The 23,284-nt window shown below is 42.6% G+C and overlaps 1 protein-coding gene across 1 annotated transcript in view; it reads left to right on the forward strand.

Annotated features, from left to right (window-relative positions):
* Positions 1-23,284, forward strand: part of LOC149205295 (ubiquinol oxidase 4, chloroplastic/chromoplastic-like) — a 462,750-nt gene that overhangs the window by 287,716 nt on the left and 151,750 nt on the right. The window contains exon 6 of the mRNA XM_089394977.1: positions 10,654-10,722. Coding sequence (XP_089251103.1) covers positions 10,654-10,722 — 69 coding nt within the window. The remainder of the gene's footprint in view (positions 1-10,653; positions 10,723-23,284) is intronic.

Genomic DNA, 23,284 nt, shown 5'->3' on the forward strand with positions numbered 1-23,284 from the left:
ATTTAAATCTAATTTAAAAGTGACTTTAAGTGATAAAGTTACTAAGTCTAATTTTAAAGTAAATGAAAAATTAGAAAGGAAAAGTGACTTTGGAAATAAATGACTAAGTGGGTATTTATTAAAGTGGGGTGAATTAAAAAATAGAAAGTGAGATTTAAATGAGCATTTAATCTCAACCATTGATCTAAATCTATTTCAGCCATTGGATTTAGAGATCACCCAAAAGTCACTTGGAGTTATATTAAAGGAGGAAAATGAGGAAAAGGTCATTCATTCTTTCATGAGCAGATTGGGAGAAGGAGAGCAAGAGAGCAAGAGAGATTTCTGAGCAGGGAGGAGAAGGAGACAACAGCTTGGCACACATTCCAAGGCAGCAGTTGAGCAGATTTGTACAGCTGATTCAGCACATAGTGAAAGGCAGATTTTTGCACAAAAATCGAGGAGCAGTTTGCTGATTTTTCTGCACACAAAATCGAGGCCGTACAACATTTATTGCTGTCCTGTTTGCTGTAATTTCCAGATTGCTGTGAGGCACGGGAAAGGAGATAAGTTGTAAATTTGCTTGCTGATTTTTTGCTGAATGATTCTCACTGTAAAAAGGCAATTTTCAGAAATAAAGAAGAGCTCTCAAACTGGTTTTCCCCAAGAGTTGTAGGGGGTTTTTCCAGGGTCAAGTTGACCAAAAATATCAGTGTTTTAATGTGTTTTAATGGCTGTTTTTGATTGCTGATTTTTAATTCTGCAATTTCCAGCATTCTGAAAAATTTCCAGAATTTGTGTTTTTAGCAATATTTATTTTTTTCAGTCTGTTAAATGTATGGTTATGGGAATGGGCATTTAACTACATGGGAGAAATAAGGAGAAACTGAAAACCGGGTGGGAAAACAGAAATTTTTACATGGTATCAGAGCTTGAGTGCTGAAGGGCAGTTTGGGACAGCAAAAGGAAAAATTACAGTTGCTAATTTTTCACTCAGAAAATTCCAGCAAGCTGATTTTTCATAAACAACAGTTTTATCTTTACTACAGCAGTGCTATTTTTCAGTTTTAGGACAGCAGGATGTCATTGGGATTGAGGGTGGAGGATAGGCTCGATGGGCATATAAATTACAGCGTTTGGAAGGAGAGAATGCAGAGTATCTTTGAGGAGGCAGAAGTCTGGGATATCATGGTGCATACCGCACAGAACCCTGTTGTTGTGCCCACTGATGTTACTCAGTTGGCTGAGTATAAAAAGAAGAACAATAAGGGTAAGAGGCTGATTCTAGACGGAATCAAAGACCATTGCATTCCTCATGTGAGAGGAAAGAGCAATGCCCATGAGATGTGGACAGCATTGTCCAATCTCTACCAGAGTACCAATGAGAACCGGAAGATGGTCCTGAAGGAGAAGCTGAAGAACATTAAGATGGGGAATGATAGTGCAGCTGGATATCTCACAAAGATTACCAATGTGAGAGATGAGTTGGCAGCGATTGGAGAGGCCATTCCATCCACTGAGTTGGTGCGTATTGCAATGAATGGCCTCCCCCGTTCATGGTTGAACTTTGCTGATGGGGTTTGTGCACGTGAGACCCTTCCCACATGGGAGAGGTTTTGGGATGATTGCATTCAGACAGAGATCAGGAAAGGACAGCTTGGGGCAGCCAAGCCAGTTGAGCAGGATGAGGACGTAGCACTGGTGGTAGGAGGCAAGAAAGGCAAAGGGAAGAAGCAGGCTTCCACAAGCAGTGGTGGGGGCAAAGGCAAAGGTAAAGGTAAACTGGGGAACACACAGAAGGACTATTCCAAGGTGAAGTGTTGGAATTGTCAAAAGATGGGACACTATGCAGTTGTGTGTCCGGAGAAGAAGAAAAGAAGGGGAAGAACCAGGACGTGGCAGCTTCAGCAGAGATTGAGGACTTTGCAGGTCGTTTTGACCGGGAGTTTGCGTTCACTACGTGTGAGTCCTCTAGTGCAGGATCACCTGCCACACAGGTTCAGAGGGAGCATGCTTTTCCCTCGATTAGCGGAGCATCTTCAGGTATCTGGTATGTGGACAGTGGGGCTTCACGTCATATGACAGGAGTCCGTGAGTACTTCTCAGAGCTTTCAGAGTGGCACTGATATTGAGGTAGTACTCGGTGATGACAGAGTTGTTAGAGCAGTCAGGGTGGGGACAGTGACATTTCAGAGGGAGTCCAAACCTCCCTTGAAGGTGTCAGAGGTTCTTTATGTGCCAGGGATGAGGAAGGACCTCATATCCGTCTCAGCTTTGGAGGACAGAGGATATGAGGTACTGTTCAGGGTAGGACAGGTGTTGATGTATCCCAGGGGCACTCCAACTGATTCAGCTAGAGTGATAGGTGTACGCCATGCAAAGGTGTACAAGTTTGCATTCCAACCCCTTTTGGCATTGAGCAGTAGTACCGACAGCAGAGCTAGCAGTTCTGAGCTGTGTGAGATTTGGCACCGCAGGATGGGACATATGTATCATGGAGCCTTGAGGACATTGCGGGAGATCACTACAGGTGTGCCAGATTTCAGTACTGATCACTTTGATACTTGTAGAGGTTGTGCGATGGGCAAGTTTTCCAAATCCCCTTTTCCCAGCAGTGACAGCAGAGCGACGGGGATACTTGATTTGATTCATTCCGATGTGAGCGGTCGGATGTCTCATGTTTCCTTGAGTGGATATGAGTACTATGTTTTATCCATTGATGATCACTCCAGGAGGACCTGGATTTATTTTTTGAAGACCAAGAGTGAGGTCTTCAAGCGGTTTCAGGAGTTCAGAGCTCTTGTGGAGACTCAGACAGGTCGAAAGATCAAGTCCTTGAGGTCGGACAATGGAGGAGAGTACACCCTTGGAGAGTTTGTTGACTATTGTGCGGAGGCAGGCATTAGGAGGGAGTTCACTGTTCCTTACAACCCCCAGCAGAACGGAGTTGCAGAGAGGAAGAACAGATCCATCATAGGGGCTGCCAAAGCCATGTTACATGATCAGGGGTTGCCATTGTTCTTGTGGGCAAAGACCTGCAACATAGCTGTTTACTTGCAGAACAGGAGTCCGCATCGTGCCTTGGGGCACATGACTCCTAAGGAGGCTTTCTCTGGGAAGAAGCCTGATATTGGTCATCTTCATATCTTTGGATGCATTACATACTCCTATATACCCAAGGAGAAGAGGACCAAACTAGAGCCCACCACAGAGAAGGGTATCTTTGTGGGCTACAGTGAGACCTCAAAGGCCTTTCGGATTTACATTCCTGCACAGAGGAGAGTTGTTGTCAAACGGGATGTGAAGTTCGACGAGGACAGGGCCTTTAGGAGGTTACGGGAGTTAGAGTATCTGGATCAGCCAGACCCTCAGCAGCAGTTGAGTCAGTCGCAGGGATCCAGTGGGCAGGGATCAGGAGGTACATCTATGAGGATGTCAGGTCCGTCAGTGAGCAGTGGCTCATCGAGCCAGAGGGGTGGTGCTCCGGGCAGCATGCAGAGCAATTCACAAAGCAGTTCACTAGGGAGTCCACTGATGGATAGTTCACACGGTACCTCAGCTTCTACAGGTTCAGGTGCAGGCAGGAGGACAGCAGACAGACAGTCAGGAGTTCAAGCTACTAATGATGATGAGGAGGAGGAGTTTCATTCTCCGATGGGAGAAGTGCACTCAGGGAAGAGGAAGCCCAAGTGGCTTCAGGACACCTTGAGAGATGCCACATCTGTTGCTGAGCCGAAGAAGCCGGTCAGAGAGAGTAGACCACCTGAGAGGTTCTGTAGCTATATGGCAATGGTTACCAGCATCCTTGACTCTGAGCCTTCTAGCTATGAGGAGGCAGCTAGCCAGCAGGTCTGGAGAGAGGCCATGCAGGAGGAGTATTCTTCTATCATGAAGAATGATGTTTGGGAGGTGGTGCCGAGGCCTGAGGGCAAATCCGTGGTTACTTCCAGATGGCTTTACAAGGTAAAGCATGCTGCAGATGGCAGCATTGAGAAATTCAAAGCGAGGTTTGTGGCTAGAGGGTTCTCCCAGGTAGAGGGAGTTGATTATGAGGAGACCTTCGCTCCCGTGGCTCGATATACTTCGATCCGCTCCATTATATCGATAGCAGCAAAGATGGGTTGGAAGATCCACCAGATGGATGTGAAGACCACATTTCTCAATGGCTTCATACAGGAGGAGGTGTACATTGAGCAGCCACAGGGCTTTGAGGTGCATGGGAAGGAGTCCCATGTGTGCAGATTGAAGAAGACCCTTTATGGCCTGAAGCAAGCTCCCAGAGCTTGGTACTCCAGGATAGATGCATACTTGCAGGGGATGGGTTTCACAAAGAGTGAGGCAGATCCGAACCTTTACTTTATTGTGATTGGTGAGGAGCCTCTCATTCTGGTGCTGTAGGTGGATGACTTCATCATTATAGGTGCAGAGAGACTCATAGAGCACTGCATGAGAGATCTTGCGGCAGAGTTTGAGATGAAGGACATCGGCTTGATGCATTACTTTTTGGGTTTGGAGGTGTGGCAGGAGGAGGGGCATTTCTTCCTGGGGTAGGGGAAGTATATTGTGGACATCCTTAGCAGATTCCACATAGAGGATTGTAGACCCATGTCGACACCGATGATCACCAACTGGAAGAAGCTTCATGCTTCGGATTCCGAGTTGGTGGATCCCACATTGTACAGGCAGCTGACTGGTTCCTTGATGTATTTGGTCAACACTAGACCAGATATCTGTTTTGCAGTCAACACGATGAGTCAGTTTATGTGTGAGCCTAGGAAGGTTCACTGGGTGGCTGCAAAACACATTTTGCAGTACTTGCAGGGGACAGTGGATTATGGTCTGGACTACAGGCAGGGAGATGGAGTGAGATTGGCAGGATACACTGATTCTGATTGGGCAAGTTGTGCTTCTGATAGGAAGAGCACTTCAAGGTGCTGTTTTGGGTTGGGTTCAGCAGTAGTGTCATGGTTCAGCCAGAAGCAGCAGTCAGTAGCACTGAGTTCAGCGGAAGCAGAGTATATGGCAGCCAGTCTAGCTAGTTGTGAGGCCATCTGGCTTCGCAAGATGTTGTTTGGCTTATTTGGTCAGCCGTTGAGACCTTCAGTGATTTACTGTGATAATCAGAGTTGCATTAAACTCACGGAGAATCCAGTATTTCATGACAGGTCAAAGCATATCGGGATCAGATATCATTTTATCAGAGACTATGTTCAGAAGGGAGTTGTGAAACTTGAGTATATTTCCACTAATGAGTAGGTTGCAGATATTCTTACCAAAGCCTTACCACGGGGCAAGCATGTCTACTTCAGAGACAAGATGGGTGTGGTGACGAACACCTTCCTCGGTAAGAGGGAGTGTTGAAATTTGATACCGGAGGACAGGTGGTTCCCTTAGGCTTTGATCTTTGCCCTAGGGAAAAGTGTCCAAAAGAATTTAATTTTTCTCCTAAAGTGACTTTATAATTTTATAAAGTTAAATCTAATTTAAAAGTGACTTTAAGTGATAAAGTTACTAAGTCTAATTTTAAAGTAAATGAAAAATTAGAAAGGAAAAGTGACTTTGGAAATAAATGACTAAGTGGGTCTTTATTAAAGTGGGGTGAATTAAAAAATAGAAAGTGAGATTTAAATGAGCATTTAATCTCAACCATTGATCTAAATCTATTTCAGCCATTGGATTTAGAGATCACCCAAAAGTCACTTGGATCACCCAAAAGTTACTTGGAGTTATATTAAAGGAGGAAAAGGAGGAAAAGGTCATTCATTCTTTCATGAGCAGATTGGGAGAAGGAGAGCAAGAGAGCAAGAGAGATTTCTGAGCAGGGAGGAGAAGGAGACAACAGCTTGGCACACATTCCAAGGCAACAGCTGAGCAGATTTGTACAGCTGATTCAGCACATAGTGAAAGGCAGATTTTTGCACAAAAATCGAGGAGCAGTTTGCTAATTTTTCTGCACACAAAACGGAGGCCGTACAACATTTATTGTTGTCCTGTTTGCTGTAATTTCCAGATTGCTGTGAGGCATGGGAAATGAGATAAGTTGTAAATTTGCTTGCTTATTTTTTGCTGAATGATTCTCACTGTAAAAAGGCAATTTTCAGAAATAAAGAAGAGCTCTCAAACTGGTTTTCCCCAAGAGTTGTAGGGGGTTTTTCCAGGGTCAAGTTGACCAAAAATATCAGTGTTTTAATGTGTTTTAATGGCTGTTTTTGATTGCTGATTTTTAATTCTGCAATTTCCAGCATTCTGAAAAATTTCCAGAATTTGTGTTTTCAGCAATATTTATTTTTTTCAGTCTGTTAAATGTATGGTTATGGGAATGGGCATTTAACTACATGGGAGAAATAAGGAGAAACTGAAAACCGGGGTGGGAAAACAGAAATTTTTACAATGGTAAAGAACCCCTTTCAGAAGTAGTGTGTTAGTAGCACGAATAAAGAGGGAGTTGCAGTGCAGATGCAGTGTTGGGAGAAAGGACCAACAATAGCACAGATGCAGAGGGAGTTGCAGTGCAGATGTAGTGTTGGGAGAAAGGACCAACAACAACACAGATGCAGAGGAAGGTGCAGTGCGGATGCAGTGCTCGGAGAAAGGGCCAACAACAGCACGGATGCAGAGGGAGTTGTCATACAAATGCAACAGTGGTTGTGGCAGAACCATGGGCAGCAGTACAGGATGCAACAGTTCAGAAGATGTTGGGTAGGGAGGCCTAGCATCAACACAGGTACCGATGCCGGATGATCAGAGTAATACTCAGTGAGGAGTATTGCTAGAGCACAATCCTCGCTAAGAGGGAGTGTTGATTTGGGTAGCATCGGATGTGCTTTAGCCACGAAATTTGGTGGAGAGGTTGGGGCACATGAGATCTCTAATACCCAGAAAGGGTTTGGGCAGATTCTAAACAGATCATGAGATATTAAAATAATTAATATTTTTAATGGAGTCCTTAAGTCTAAACTTAGGGAAAATAAAATATTAATGTGTATTAATATGAATCTGTGTTAGAATGGTCCAAAAGACATGGATCAAGCCAGATCTAATCTTAGCCGTTGATTAGGGACTTAATCTCGGCCATTGAGATGTCAACAGAAAAAGTATAAGAGGAGGCTTGAGGGGCACTTGGAGAATACACTAAGGGAGACCAGTCAGTTCAATTTCTGGAGCGGGGTTTGTTGAGAAATTGAACCAGTGGTTTAGAGAGCAGTCAGGAGGCAGCAAGTATGGAACAGAGAGACGGGAGATCAGCGCAGAAGAGGCAGACGCAGAGCCAGAGGAAGCCACGCAGAGGCAGCAGAGACTGCGCAGAGCCAGAAGGGCCTACGTCATCCACGCAGAGGCTGCAGGAGTGACGCAGAAGCCTAGAGAGGTTGCGCAGAGGGTTTCAGGCTGTAGCAGAGGTCAGTAGGGCCTACGCTGGGTTTAGGAAAGTGTTGGAAGTTTGTCTATCTGTGGGTAAGCCAGTTTGGCACCCTGTTGTAGAAGAAAAATGTTGAATAATAAAATCCTCCCTTGCTGCACCGATTTTCCCACATTGGGTTTTGTCGGGGACATTAGTCCAAAATAACTGTGTCAATGTGTGCATATTTTTGTTTCTGTATTACGATGTGATATCTACAGCAGTGTTTATTTTAATATTTGTTGAAGTAATTTCATGAATAACTTATGATGAAATAAGTAGGAAAAGTAAATTAGTTGCTGCAGTGGTAGAATTTTCACATCTAGAAGCATCTTATTTTATTATTATTTTAGAAGCTCCTGCATCGACTTTATCTTAAGTGACCTTTCAATTTTATTTTATTGCACTTAAGTCGCTTTTGGCCCATTTTCTCTAATTAATTATTTTTCCTTAATTAAATGAATAATTAAGTAATTTTTAAATAAGGAAAATGGTAAATCGCCCAACATAGTCTCTTCGGCCACTGGAAGTCACTTCTCAGCAGCCCATCCTGTAGATGTTCTCGTTCCGGTTCCAACAAGCTATTACACTGAGGTGTTCCATCAATAAATCTCCCCAAAATGCCACTTTGAGCATGATTAATTAAGTCATGCCAATAATAACCTCGTTTTACGGGAATTATTAGAAAGTCCTAGAACCAAAAACAAGATGTGCAGAACTGTTCATGATGATGAATATGCCAAGCGAATGCCATCAGACCCCATAAAAGCTCCTCAAAACTCCATCAGAAACCCAGATGATATAAACCTGCTCAACTGACCTGACCATTCCCTGCCCGGGAAATCCACCCTGGCTGTACTATGAAGAAGAATACAAATGGGGACATGACGCTGCATCCTTGCGTATTATCTCCTACTTTTACCCTTGCTAGTTGCAAAGATGCATCCAAAGGCCTCAGAAAAATAATTCCAAACCATATGCTTTTTTCAACCTTAATGAATAATTTATAGTGAATTACTATTTGAAATAGATGCCTCTTGGGCCAGTCCGACATTAGGCTGACTTGATATTTTAGAAGGGAATTATTTCAAATTTGAATTTATCAGTGTATTTAAATATGTATTTTCAAGCCCTCGTATAATCACTTGCCCAAATAACTATTTTAACCAATATGTAATTATTTCTTTGCTTGAAATTCCTTTAGCTCAATTGAGTTCTTCCTTTGGGGCAAGATGGGCTTCATATGGGGCGTTAGGGTTTCCCATAGGGAAATTCCACCCGATGCTGCCCAATCTTCAACAATGCTCCTCCCAATTTATGTGTAAAATCCTCCAAAAGGAATGGTACCTATGTTTCATGATATGGGGAAATGGGTATCAAATCCGAAATGGAAACACACTAGAAACATGAATTCTCAAACAATATATATATATATATATATATATATATATATATATATATATATATATAAAGCATTATGAATAAATGAGTAAGAAAATTTAAGTGACAAGCAATGTTCCACCATATTTATATTGGGATCCTCATTATTACTATCACCCTCTATCACCTCATCTAGCCTTTGGCTCTGCCCCAATCCTCCGAGGACATTAGTTAACACCATCCAATTTTAATGAAACTGCCCATTTCAAGCCTTAAAATATAGTAGAAAAAGCTTAGCATGCCTAGTCAATGATTTTGTCTTGAGTGAAGGGTATATTTTTGGTAAGGCAATGACAAAGGAATTCAACAATCAATGCCACCAACATCGCGGTACATAAAGTGCTTGGTACTCTTGATTAAATGCCAATCCCATACCCTCATACATGATAGAATCCATCAAAAATGCTACAATCTTGCCAATCTTGAAATCCTGAAAACTGTTAACTCTGTTGAATTTTGAATTGGATATGAAATTCTACTTTCTCCATATGAAGTCTGATAAGGTTGGAAGCACTTAAACATCCTTAAACACCTATTGATAATGTTCAAAATTTATAAAAAGATAAAAATTAAGTTGGAAAGATAAAGGAAATGTCAACAGAAAAGGAAAGATGGAAAGATAAGGGAAAATGTAAACCTGTACTTTAAGAATTTAACATTATCATTACTTCCCAAGCTCGTGTTTTTGTTAAACCCAGTCAAAATTTAGCCTCTAATTAATGATTAATCAACCACTAAAAAGAGGTTACTTCCAAATTGATGGGCCCCAACAGTCAAACCCATTCAAAATTGGCACATTTACTCTTGGAAATATGACTTGTGGATGGCAAGGAAACATGTTATTGGTCATTTCCCACATAGAGGACATGTTTGTACAGTGAGAAATGTTTTCCAGGGCTGTACCACATGTGTTTTCGCATTTCCATACATAAACATACATGGTACACCCCCATTCTGCATGTTTCTTGCAACCTAGGATGGTAAACTCCCTCAGACATTCTCTAGAAAGGGATGCACCATCTCTATTAACACCCAATCAAACAAATGAAGCACAAAACTTAGGGAGGACCCTTAGCTGATGGGTATCCTTCTCCATGCAAGCACTAAGGCCCTAAGGGCTAACAAATGAGTAAACGTGTATGCAACACGCTCATTAAGAATAGTGCTCCATCAAACTAATATGCTAGCCATCCAACATATGTGATGATGATGCTAGAAGATGATGCACTATGAATAAGCACAACCGATTGGCTCTCAAGCCAGTCTCTTCAAAACACAACTTGCTTGGGTAGGGTCCTTATATTGGGACAATCCTCATGCTACGTGACGGGCAACAAAGCTCCAGTTTGAAATTGTCAGACCATAATTGCCTTGTCTGAATGAATGGTAATAGTGTTGATATTGGCTTCTTGTATAATGTTTCATCTACCCCCTTTTGTCTCTTGCTATTAATTTAAGATGGGAGTGCTCTAAGGAGGAATTTCAATTTTTATCTGTTGATATTAGACTTTTATATATCTAGTGTAAGAATACTCTATAAATGGAAATGCTGGGTCATCATATGAAGAACCTTAATTACTAATGGACTAGTAACTAATTTTATTCTTGTAGTATAACGGCAAGTGGCATAAAGTTCTAAATCCCATCAAATTCTCACCTAAGCATCCGACCTCTTAATAAAATTTGAATAACATACTACGGTCTTATGCAATGTAAAATGATTTTCAAAACCCTTCTGTCAGCATGAAGGCACAACTACTGTAACATGTCTATATTTATCGATAAATGTTTTCTTTTTGTTTGCAGCATACATTAATACTTTTGTGATTTCATGACAGATCACTTTTCTGAATATGTGGAGAAGCATGCCTACTCGACATATGATAAATTTATCAAGCTCCACGGAGGCAAGTTTATTTATCAATTTCTTTTTTTATTTGTTTCATAAAGTTTTCTTTCATCCTTCCAAAATTTGAAGTTAGCTTTTTTTTCCTATTGTTGTCCCTGATATCACCTCGAAATTCCCACTTCCTTAAAACCTAAGGGAGTCTGAGTAGCATTGGAAATCAAGCCACTATCACTTGTTTGAATTCACTCACTTCAAAGTTAGTTCCTGTTAACTTCATGAAGTTATTCCTAATTGATCTTGAGCTATTAATTGCGAATTATTAAATGATTAGAAGTACCTTTAAACCAACAAAAGAGTGTTGTTCCCTCTAAACTATGTGATAAAATATAAAAAGCAGATAGCATAAACTTATCCAAAACAATCCTAAATGCACGGACAACAATGCAGAAGATTAATGCTAAGTATGGGCTCAAATCCAAATGCAAAATATAAAGTAAAATGCTTAATTTAAATGCCAAAAACAACAGGAATAGCAAGCTGTTTAGACTGTTTTTATGCCTTTAAATGCATTTTAAATACTGTTTTCGATGTATTTTTAGTGTTTTTAATGCCTCATAAGATGAAAGGTTTCTTTCACTTTCTGCATGAAAAGGAGAAGACAACAAGCTAATCTTTCCGTTTTATGATGGAAAAATGAAAATCAAAATAGATATGCCTAATCCTATATGTTGAAAATTGTAACTAGTTTCGGTCTTCATAATTGTCATTTCTGTCATTCTTATGTATTGTCAAAAGAAAAGTAAAAGGAATTTTATTGTAAATTAAAATTGACTTATTAAAGCATGGGTTTCATGCTTGGGTCAATGGTCATTAGGTCAAAGAACCCATTGTGTGCTTTAGGTTTGTAACAAGGTCTTAGTCATGATGTAAATAAGCCCAATGGGCACTTGTAACAAAAGAGAAAAATATTATTTGATAACTAGAAAAGTCTAAAAAACCTCCAAGATCTTGTCGGCCAGCTACTGTACAATTCAGCCCAGATAGGCCTGTTCTAGCCCATACAAAGACTATATAAAGGAAGATTTTGAATCCCTTGAAGGATACACTGGATACATCACTCACACTGATCTGCGGCTAGAAGATAGTGCAAAGTCTTGGAAAAGGAAGGAGGACCAGCGAAGGAGAGAAGAAACCCTTGAAGATATGAATTTCTGATGTCTGCCTTGGTTCAGCCCTCACATGTGAGTTTCTCTGAAGTCTTTTATCTTACCACAGGTCTGAAAAAGTGCAGAAGCTATTGCAGTCTCATTTGAAGGTCTAATCTCCTTGAAGGTGGCTGGCTTGATCTTGGAGGATCTTGTCTTTAGGTCTTTGGTCTTTGGTCTTGGAAGTATCATTTGAAATTTTGAAGTTGATAAGAAGAGAATTTCTCGTGGGTTTTCCCCTGTTCGAGGGGTTTTGCTCTGGCATGACGCCTACATCTTGTGTTCATGTGATCTACATTGCTTGGCATTTATTTGATGATGAAAGAACACACATAATAAAGAAGAATATAATCACAAGTAACTGTCATGAATGGAAAACATAAATTAACATGCCGCCCGAACCAGTTTTCCAACATGGTATCAGAGCTAAGGTTTACATTGAAGGCAGCTGGAAAAATCACTAACTCATGATCATTATCAAGATTGCACAATCATCTAAAAACTACAGGTCCTATAATCCGAGATTGAAGAATTCCAAATTGAGTATGGGAACCCGAGTTCAAGGTACAGGAATCCGAGTTCAAAGGTACAGGGAAGGTACAGGTCCAAGAATCACAGTAATCTGAAGTTCAGACATAGAGATAAGACAAAATAAGGACGAATACAGGAAGTCTGCTCATAATACACAGGTCTAAAATTTTAAGAGTATTACACAGGTCCGAAGGTATATTACTACCACAGAGTGTAGTTGCTTTAATATAAGGACCGAAAAGAGCCACCTGAAGCTACAGTGTTCATGTGTTCTGTTCATATCATCCATCCGAACCTACAGATGAAGAGCCATCCAAAGTTACTGTTCGTGGAAAACAATGATGGATAACTTTGCCCAGATCTTTTTGTGGCTACCCATAGGTGACGCATCTTCATCTAGTAGCCACTTTGGAGGCTCCGCTCCCTTTAAGGTACAAGTCAACTTTGACATTCCCATATTTGAAGGCCAGATAGATACAAATGCCATAGATAGATGGTTAAATCTGTTGGAAGGATATTTCTCGGTTCATGACTTTTCTAATTAGGGAAAGATTACTTTTGCACTCCTCAAAGCCACCCTTCATGTCAAGGACTGGTGGGAAACGTACTGTGAACAGAAGGACGAGAAGGAAGCCTCAGTGTTTTCAGCCTCACCCACTTGGAATTCTTTTCGAGACACCATAAAGGAACAATATTACCCTGTCGGAAGCTATGAAGATAAATACATAAGTGGACCACGCTACGGCAGGGAAGCGATCAACAGGTGTCGGAGTTCACAAATATTTTTCATACCCTTCCCACGAATTTGGGTATCAAGGATTCTGAGCGGCATTTGGTACTCAAGTACCACCATTGTCTACACAAGTACATCCAAGACGAGATGGAGATCCTAGACATCTCCTCATTTGTTGTCACCTATCGATACGCTGTCAAGATCAAGCATAAATTTAAATAGAAGAAGCGAGACCTTGGATTTGCGAATTGACCTAGGACAACCTGTCGAAGCCAAGGCGGGGCGACCCAGGACAACCCGCCAAAGCTGTAAGCAAAGAACAACACCACAAAGACAAAGAAGGACACAAGGAAATGGTGTGAGTTCCATAAGAGCCCCACTCACAACACGAGTGTCAAACCAAGCAATCACTGGTGGCCAAGCTGAAGGCTTCCAAATCAGATGCATGTTCTGACTCTGTGTTAGAACCTGACAAGGGGAATGATAAAGGGAAGCAGATTATTGATGCAGAGCCCAGTGCCACCATTGCCACCACCAAGATCTAGAAGATTGAGCCTGAAGATCCAAAGGAGGAGTGACTCTTCCCCTCACACATGTGGGTGAAGGGTTCTTTGCTGCAGTTCATTGTCGACAGTGGAAGCCAAAAGAACCTCATTTCAACAAAGTTCGTGAAGCAGTTGGGCCTACCGACCACACCACACTTGCAGTCGTACACCATCGAGTGGCTTCACCAAGGACGAGATCTCCGTGTCAACCAGCAGTGTCACCTTCCCTATAGCATCAAGCCCTTCACAGATGAGGTACTGTGTGATGTTGCTCCTCTTGAAGTTTGTGATGTATTATTAGGACAACCATACTTGTGGAAGTGACATGCTGTGTATGAATCTAGTCCTCGCACTGTCATTATTTCTTTGGGAAATAATTTATATAGGATACTGGAGGTAGCACCACCTACCACCATCTCTTTGATATCTGCGAAGCAATGCAGTAAGATCATTTCCCAGACCGAGAAATTTTTCTTCCTTATGATCTGCCCTCAGGGCAAGAAGAAGAATGTGGCCATATCCACAGCCTCCAGACAGGGCTCCTTCACACAGTAGCAGCAAATGGACAAGTTCGTGGAGTACAAGGATATCTTCACCTCACCCACAGCGGTACCCCTGCACTGTCAGGTCAAGCACTCCATCGATCTGACCCCAGGTGCGCCACTACCCAATGGACTAATCTATCGATGCTCTATTCTAGAGAATGATGAAATTAAGAGGCAGATTCAGGAGTTGTTGCAGAAAGGGCACATCAGGCCAAGTTCATCACCTTGTGGGAGCCAGGTCGTGTTGGTATAGAAGAAAGATGGCACTTGAAGACTCTGTATTGACTATCAAGAGTTGAATAAGAACATTGTCCGAAATAGGTATCCAATGCCATGGATTGATGACCTTCTAGACCAACTCAAGGGGGCCAAATAGTTCAACAAGATTGATTTTAAGTTTGGTTATCACCAGGTGCCAAGCGAACCCTCCGATGTGAGGAAAACTTTCTTCAAATCCAAGGAGGGCCTTTTTGTATGGTTAGTCATGCCTTTGGGGTTGAAAAATTCCCCTACAACCTTCATGAGGTTGATGGACGACATCTTGTGGCCCATCACCAACTCATTCGTGGTAGTTTATTTGGATGACATCGTGATCTTCAGCCAGAGTTGGGAAGAGCACCTACACCATATTCGGTAGGTCCTCCAAACCCTGCGACACCACAAGTTGTGTGCCAATTTGGAAAAATGCACTTTTGGTATGACCCAGGTTCAATATTTGGGGTACATCAATGATGAGCAGGGTGTGCATGTGAACCCAACCAAGATACAAGTTATTTGAGATTGGCCAGCCCCAACCACTCTAGCAGAGCTGCACAACTTTCTGGTGCTTGCCAATTTCTATCGCAGGTTTGTGTTGGGTTTCTCTCATATCACTTAGCCTTTGAGTCAAATCACCAAGGGCGAAGCAAAAGCAAAGTTCTTTTGGTTCGAATCCCAACATAAGGCATTTGCCGAGTTGAGGCATTGCCTCTGCTTTGCACTAGTACTCACATTACTAGACCTGCAACAACCATTTGAGATTGAGACAGATGCTTCCGACTATTCTATCAAGGCAGTTCTTACTTAGCAGGGGCATTCGGTGGCATATCACAGTGAGACACTTTCAAACATAGTCCGAAAGTATCCCACCTATGACAAAGAGGTGTATTCCATTGTGTAGGCCTGCCGAAAATGGAAGCATTACATTCTGGGGAAGGAAACAGTCATCCACACAAACCACCAACCCCTGCAATTCATATAGACACAAGGAAAGTTGCAGAATAATCGCCATAAAAAACGGTCCACATATCTACAACAGTTCCATTTGAACATCAAGTACAAGAAGGGCAACACCAATAATGTTGCAGATTGGCTTAACCGACCACCGATTATGGCGCTGACCACTGCTCGGATCTTGTGGACACAAGACTGCGGGGTGGCCGCACCTTTACAAGAGCGATCTAAAATTCAACAACACATACTAGATGCTCTTGGAAGGCAAGCAAGATCCAAATTTTCACCTCGAAGGCACTGTGTTACGCCACCTGGGACACCTCTATGTTCCTTCAAGCGAGCATGCAAAGATGATTTGAGAGGAGCACTATAGTCGGGTCACTGGACATTTCGAAGTAGAAAAAACAGTGCCAGTGCTGAAGAAGTATTTTTATTAGCCGAACTTTCGACAAGATGTTGGGAAGTACATCAGATCTTGCACTTCCTATGCCATTGCCAAACCAACAATCAATAAGCAGGGCCTATATACTTCTCTAGCTACTCCTAGTCGGCCTTGGGAATCCATCTCTATGGTTTTACATGCCAGGCCTTCCTTCTACTAAGCATGGAAATGACTGTGTTTTCGTGGTCATCGACATATTCTCTAAGATAGTCATTCTGGCGGCCTGCAAGAAGAGTATTAGAGCAGAAGCCACTGCTAAGCTCTTCTTTGAACAAGTGTGGGTACACTTTGGGATCCCACAGTCCATTATCTCAAATTGGAACAACAGGTTTCTGAGTACACTAAGTCCACGACCTTCCTTCCTCAAACTGATGGCCAAACAGAGGTCGTCAACAGGATGATCGTGCACATTTTGCGCATGTACAACTCGAAGCATCCACGCACATGGGATGAAAGCCTCCCCTATGTCCAACACAGCTACAACAGAGCTCTCCATAGCTCAACTGGCCACAACCCCTTTTCAGGTGGGATTAGGATTCCAGCGACTATGTCCCATTGATGTGGCCATACCATTTGCAGCTACTCAAACAGATTTGATTCATGTCCAATCCAAAGCTAATAGGGCTAACAACTTCATTGAGCGCGTTCAGCACATCTGCCAGTGGGTCCATGACATATTGGACAGAGTCAATGATAAGTACAAGCAACGTCATGATCAACATCAGGTACCACACAAGTTCTAGGTGGGCGACAAAGTTTGGTTACATTTGTAGAAGGAGCGCCTCGTTGGGCCCCACCGCAAGCTTCGCCCGCTCCAATATGGGTCGTACACCATCACCAAGGTTGTAGGGGATAATGCCTTCGAGCTCAACATTCGACCATTCCTTGGCCTGCACCCAGTGTTTAATGTGGACCGACTGCAACCATACTTTGCCCCATTGTTGGACACATTCGACGTTGTTGAGTAGCTAACACCAACATAGCTCAACCCAAGCTACATCGGACAGGCCACAACTGATAGGATCATGGACGCACAGATCAAGAACACTCGCCTCAAAGGATCCAGCTATATTGAGTTGTCACAGCAGGCCAACTCTACCAAGGCAAATGGTTCACCAGGGACCAAGTTCAACAGAAATTTCCTCACCTCATGGAAGCTCTGCACGTAATGGGTACCATTGCTTCCTAAGGGGGGAGGACTGATCCAGGTGGATCTTGGTGGCCACTTGCCTATTCCACCTAGACCTTCATTCGGTTTCATCAGTGTCCTTGATTATAGTAGCATTTACTATTTTTAGCATTTTTTTCGAGTTGTGAACTTCTGGAGTTGTTTTGACCCCCAAAACGATGTTTTTTTGAGGTCTTTCCAACGAGGTATTTTATGCACCAAACGGAGATCATATGACCAAGTTATGACCTCGAGAAGTTGGCTGCCCAACTAACCCCAACGGGGTCCATGAACTCTTAGCATTCCATCTCTCGGGGTTAGGGTTTTGGTTGTTTAGGGTTTTCTTTTGTTGTTCAATAATAAAAAGGCACTTGAGCCTCATTGTAACACAGTTCAAAGGAATGTTGCCGCCACATCTCTTCTCAAAGATAAGCTACCATCACCCGAGTTAGTTTATTTCCATTTTGCTTGTAAGCATCTTTCAGTTCTTTGATATTATTGAAATGAAGATTTATTTTTGTTGCATCTCTGATTTTATGTTTATATATGTATTCTATTGCATTTCTGCATAAGTTTGGATCAAGTCTCCTTGAATAGGAGCAAGATCTATTCTCTGATTAAAAGGAGAAAAGTGATGACTTCCTTATTTGAGAGGGAGTATGGTTGGACACTGGTTCTCCCTGTGTCATGTACTAGACTAGGACTAACGGTCGTAAGTCTAGTGCATGCATCACAAATAAGGAGAATGTTGACTTGTTTGGTTCTCCTTGTGTTAAGCACCTTGATAGATTAGGACTGATGTCCTAAGTCAAGAACATAGACATGGATAAAGAGAATGTCGGATTGAATAAGCATCTTGGACATACATTCTTAGAGTCATTTAATGTGATGGATTAGGATGGAGATCCTAAGTCACATGGACTTGGATAAGAATGGTCTGATGGTAGGATTACTTTGGGTATCCTAGGTGGAGTATGTACCATGATGAGGCGATATGGTGTCCTATGAAATGCTTCCTAGCATTGTGCTCTAATCTTGTGAGAGATAGTGTACCCGTTAAGGCCTTGGATAATATGACAATGCTGGCTATGATGAGTGATGTGTTGTTGCCCAAACTGTACAGGCAAGATGAGGCAACGCTCAAGGCGAGGGTTGTCACTATGATCCCTGCCCTCTCCGTTCTAGTTGTCTCCCTACAACAAGCTATGGGGGGTAGTCCCGATGAAATGTGAAGATAGAAAATCCGTTGGCAACCAACAAATCTAGGAGACGCAACTGAATGGCCTAGCAACTTGGTTAATTTTAGCAAGTTGAAAATTAAATTGGATTTGACTTGAAAGATCAGTGCCTTATATGGAGTCAGTTACTTGCTTAAAACAAATTATTTACCAAGTCACCAGATGAACATTTGTTGCTTAAGGATGATTCACTATCCTAAATGAGATGCACCTACAGCGCAGTTCAGATGAGATCTTCTAGGCCACGCAAGTCAATCTTTACTTCTGCAGTTGCAACTTCAGTTTCAGCAGTTTCTGGCTTCGAACTAGGGCAGTCGATATCTTGCAAACCGTTCGTCGGATTGACTTCATTCCACCACCAAAAGTTGCGGCTTTCAAAGGAGATCCAGATGGACCTATAGCACAGTTCAAAAGAGGAGATCTTCTAGGCCACGCAGGTCAATCTTTGGATCTGCAGTTGCAGCTTCAGGTTCAACAGCGTCCGACTTCACATGTGTGAGAGAGAGACCCATTTCTGCGCAATAGAGAGAGAGATGTGATGAGAAGAGTGAGTGCAAATGAGGAAAAGTCCTCTTATATTTATACACAACGTTGGTGATTGAATAGATGCGACTGTTGGGCTTCTGAGCCTACAAGAGTTGTAGGTCGGCTTGATAATAATTCCATAATCAAAATAAATTCATATCTCCATGAATACTTATCGAAATCGGATGATATTTATATCAATCCTACACCTCTCGATGAAAGGAATCTAACAAAAATATTATCAGCCATGAATAAGATGACCCACATGGAGTTTTGCCCCGGTTGCCAATTTTAACACTCCCTCTCAACCAGGGAGAACTTCATCTGCAATCTGTCTATCGTTCGTTACTATTCTTCCATCAAATGCACTGCCCTGTACAGCCTGATCCTTGCCCTGCTCTGCTCTATTCTGCCTGTTCTGCTTTGTCTTGTTTTGCCCTGTACTGATCGATATTGTTTTGCTCTGTTATGCTCTAATCTTGCATTGTTCTGTTTTGCTTTGCTTTTTCCGAATTATGGAGAAGAAGAAATGATCGAGGATGTATCATACTGACTCAAAGTCAGTCTCAGAGTATGTACCACTGGTCCCAGTCCAGTCTCAACCAACCCGAAGTCAGCGTCATAGTGAGTACAACTCCACTGGTCCTAGACCAGTATCATCCTCCACTGACTCAAAGTCAGTCTCAGAGTGCATACCACTGGTCCCAGACTAGTCTGAGCTGACCCGAAGTCAGCTTCATAGTAAGTACCACTCCTACCCTTAGTCCCAGACCAGTATCACAATCTCAGAGAGTGTACCACTGGTCCCAGACCAGTCTCAACCAACCTGAAGTCAGCGTCATAGTATGTACCACTCTCACTGGTCCCAGACCAGTACTGCACTGACACGAAGTCAATCTCGGAGTATGTACCACTGGTCCCAGACTAGTCTCAACCGACCCGAAGTCAGCGTCATAGTATGGTACAACTCCTACCACTGGTCCTAGACTAGTCTCAACCGACCCAAAGTCAGCGTCATAGTATGGTACAACTCCTACCACTAGTCCCAAACTAGTATCATTATTCCTAGATCAATGGAGGTCATCCTAGCGTAGGGAGTACGGTAGATACAACGATGCGTCCATCGGTACTACTATGGTCCCTAACTTCATTTCCCTGCTCATTGATCAGATGAGAGGTACTTCCCATGAGTCCCAGACTGCATGGGTAGGATGCCTCGATAGGAGAACTAATCAATCTTGTCCTCACAGGAGAACACATCAATCTTGCTACAATCGCCATGGAGAACACATCAATCCAGGCCTCACAGGAGAACACATCAATCCTGCTACAATCGCCATGGAGAACACATCAATCTAGGCCTCATAGGAGAACACATCAATCTAGGCCTCACAGGAGAACTCATCAATCCTGTTACACAGCAGAGCGAATCATCCTGTTCCACAAGAGATCGAATCATCTTGTCCCACAAGAGAGCGAGTCATCTTGTTCCAGTGCGCACCACTAGGGGAGGGTGAGTCACCCTGTGGCCGTATGTTGCTCCAGTAAGAACCGCAAGCCCTCAAAGCTCCCAGAGCTCATTGTATGCAACATGCAGGACCCTTGTACAAGGGTTTCTTGACGACTCCAAGTCGTTTGGGAAAATCACAGATTAGATCTTTCCTCGGGGCTTTGACAAGGTGTATCAACCTGTACATCATCTTAATGCGATGGAGCCTCCTTGCTCATCAAGTTACCATATCCCAGATGATGTCTATCTGCTGGAGCAATCGACGAATACAAGATTCCTCAATAATCGAATCCCACCTCTGGTTGTTACAGAGAATCACAATGGTATGTGTTCAAACAGCTCACTGAAGAGCTTCCCCAACCAGGCAGCTTCATACGAGATCATACTCATAGATATGTATCCGATCTCGGTGGTGCTTATGGAAACTGACTTCTGCTTCCTGCTCATCCATTATATCGAAGCAGAATCCAAAGAGAAATAGCACTAAAAAGTGCTCCAGTGATCCTCCACACTACCTGCCTAATCAACATTCAAATAATCATGCAGTTTCATATTTCCGGTAGTGTATCTCAATCCATTAGTAATTGTGCCATGAAGATATCTTAGAAGATTCTTGGCATCAATGCATTGAGTCTCAACCAAATATGAGCTCACAGTGCTAACTGCAAAACATATGTTCGAACGGAGGTTCACCAAGAACATCAACGCGAATGAGTTTTTGAAACTCAGAGGCATTTCCCAAAGCTGGTCCGACATCACTACCATATAACTTCTAAAAGTTAAGATCCTTGAGGTAGTCACAGGCTTGCAGTCCATCATACCAAATCTTTCCAATATCTTTACCACATATTTTCCTTGAGATAGGAAAATTTCCTTGGCTTTTGCCATACTTCAAGTCCTTAGTCCTTCATTTCAAATTCATAAGCCAACTCCCTCTTACATTTGTGAATGGGAGGGTCTGCACCTTTTAGAAAGAGGTCATCCACATACAGCACCAGTATGAGAGGCTTGTCATCTTCAACCTTAAAGTAAAGGTTAGGATCGGCTTCACTCCTAGTGAATCCCAACTTCATCAAGTAGCTATCGATCCTCTCATACCATGCTCGGGGTGCTTGCTTCAGCCCATAAAGAGCCTTCTTCAACCTACATACATGAGATTTTCGATCATAAATCTCAAATCCTTCGTGTTGCTCCACGTAGACCTCTTCGTTGATCGAACTGTGCAAGAACGCGGTCTTGACATCCATCTGATGTAGGTTCCATCCTTGTGAAGCTGCAAGGTCTATGATCGAGCGGATGGTCGCATATCTGGTAACAGGTGCAAATATCACATCATAGTCTATACCTTCCTTCTGGGAGAAACCACAAGCAACAAAACGAGCCTTATACTTTTCCGTACTTCCATCTGCTACATGATTTATCTTGTAAAGCCATTTAGAAGTGACAATTGTCTTGTCCTGGGGTCTGGGAACTACTTCCCAGACATCATTCTCCATAATAGACTCATATTCTTTGGTCATAGCATCCTTCCATACTTGATGCTTGACAACATCTGAGAATGATGGAGGCTCATTTTGTATGATCGTGCTCATGATGATCAGGTATCCCTGATACCTGTTAGGTTTCTTACTTTCACGGAAGGTTTCTCGGGGTGCAACATGTCCTTCAGCATCATCAAGTATCCCCCTAAGCCATGAAGGCCTCTTCCTAGAAGAGGAAGGCTCATGTGGAGGAGGATCAATCAGATCCATGGGCTCTTCTACATCAGGCATTGATTCATCATCCTTTTCTTTTGGTTCCCTGGTGTCGGCTTCTTGAGAGCTCCTCAAAGTCGAAAGATTGTTCACCTTGCTCAGAGCGATATCTTCGTTAAAGGTGACATCATGACTAATTACGACTTCCCTTTGACCGGCTACATAGATTCTATAGCCTTTAGTATTTTCACCATAACCCACGAAAATTCCCTTCTTTCTAGATGCACGCAATTTATTTCTTTTCTCTTCCAGCACATGAAAATATACAGGGCTTCCAAAAATTCTAAAATGAGAAACATCAGGTTTCTTACTGGTGAACTTTTCTTCAGGAGTCTTGGAACCCAATGCTTGATGAGGGCATTGATTTTGTACATATACGGCAGTGTTTGTAGTTTCAGCCCATAGAAACTTCAGAAGTCTTTGATCATGTAGCATTGCCCAGACAGCTTCCACAATTGTGCGGTTCTTCCTTCCTGCCACACCATTCTGCTTATGAGTACGTGGTGTAGTAGTCTCCCTCTTAATGCCAGTGTCAGATATGCTTGAGTGAACCAACTTAATATATCAGAGGTCTTGCTTTGGCTTGAGGGGAATGGTCCCCTTTTGAGCTTTCCTTCGGCACATCCTGGACATACACCTTCTTTCTCTACTTGGAATTCGAGCATCCCTGTTACCATCTGTCTTACATCGGGTAGAGCTTTGTAATGAAGGTGGGCAAACCTCCGATACCAAAGTTCGGATTGAAGAGTTGTGTCACAAGACATGACACCTAGCGGACTTCCGTCGACCTGATATAATGAATCAACACTAAACCCAAGAGTAAAGGCATCTTTAACATTATTTTTCCATATACATACCTTGCCATTGGTGAAAGTTACCTTGTAGCCTTTGTCTTCCATTGCCGAGATGGACACTAGGTTCTTTTTGAGGTCAGGTGCATTTAATACATCCTGGACTTTCTAGCCTTCTTAAATGGTTGTCCTCTTCCTCGATCCCCAGCTCTCCTCTTACCTTTGCTGTTGAATTTGTCATTCCTTTGATTTGCCATCAGAGGGATTTTGATCATCGTCTCGGTGTGAGTCCTTTCTATCAGGGCAACTCCCTTGCATAGTGACCTGCTTTATCACAGATGTAACGTCGTCCTTTTCTTCCACCCTTAGGTCCAGCCTTTCCTTTTGATTTAGTCCCAGAATTATTTCTTTTCTTAACATG

This window comes from Pinus tabuliformis, chromosome 1_2 (genome assembly GCF_031772625.1).
Source record: "Pinus tabuliformis cultivar Carrire ecotype Pingquan chromosome 1_2, CPIR1, whole genome shotgun sequence".
NCBI lineage: Eukaryota > Viridiplantae > Streptophyta > Pinopsida > Pinales > Pinaceae > Pinus > Pinus tabuliformis.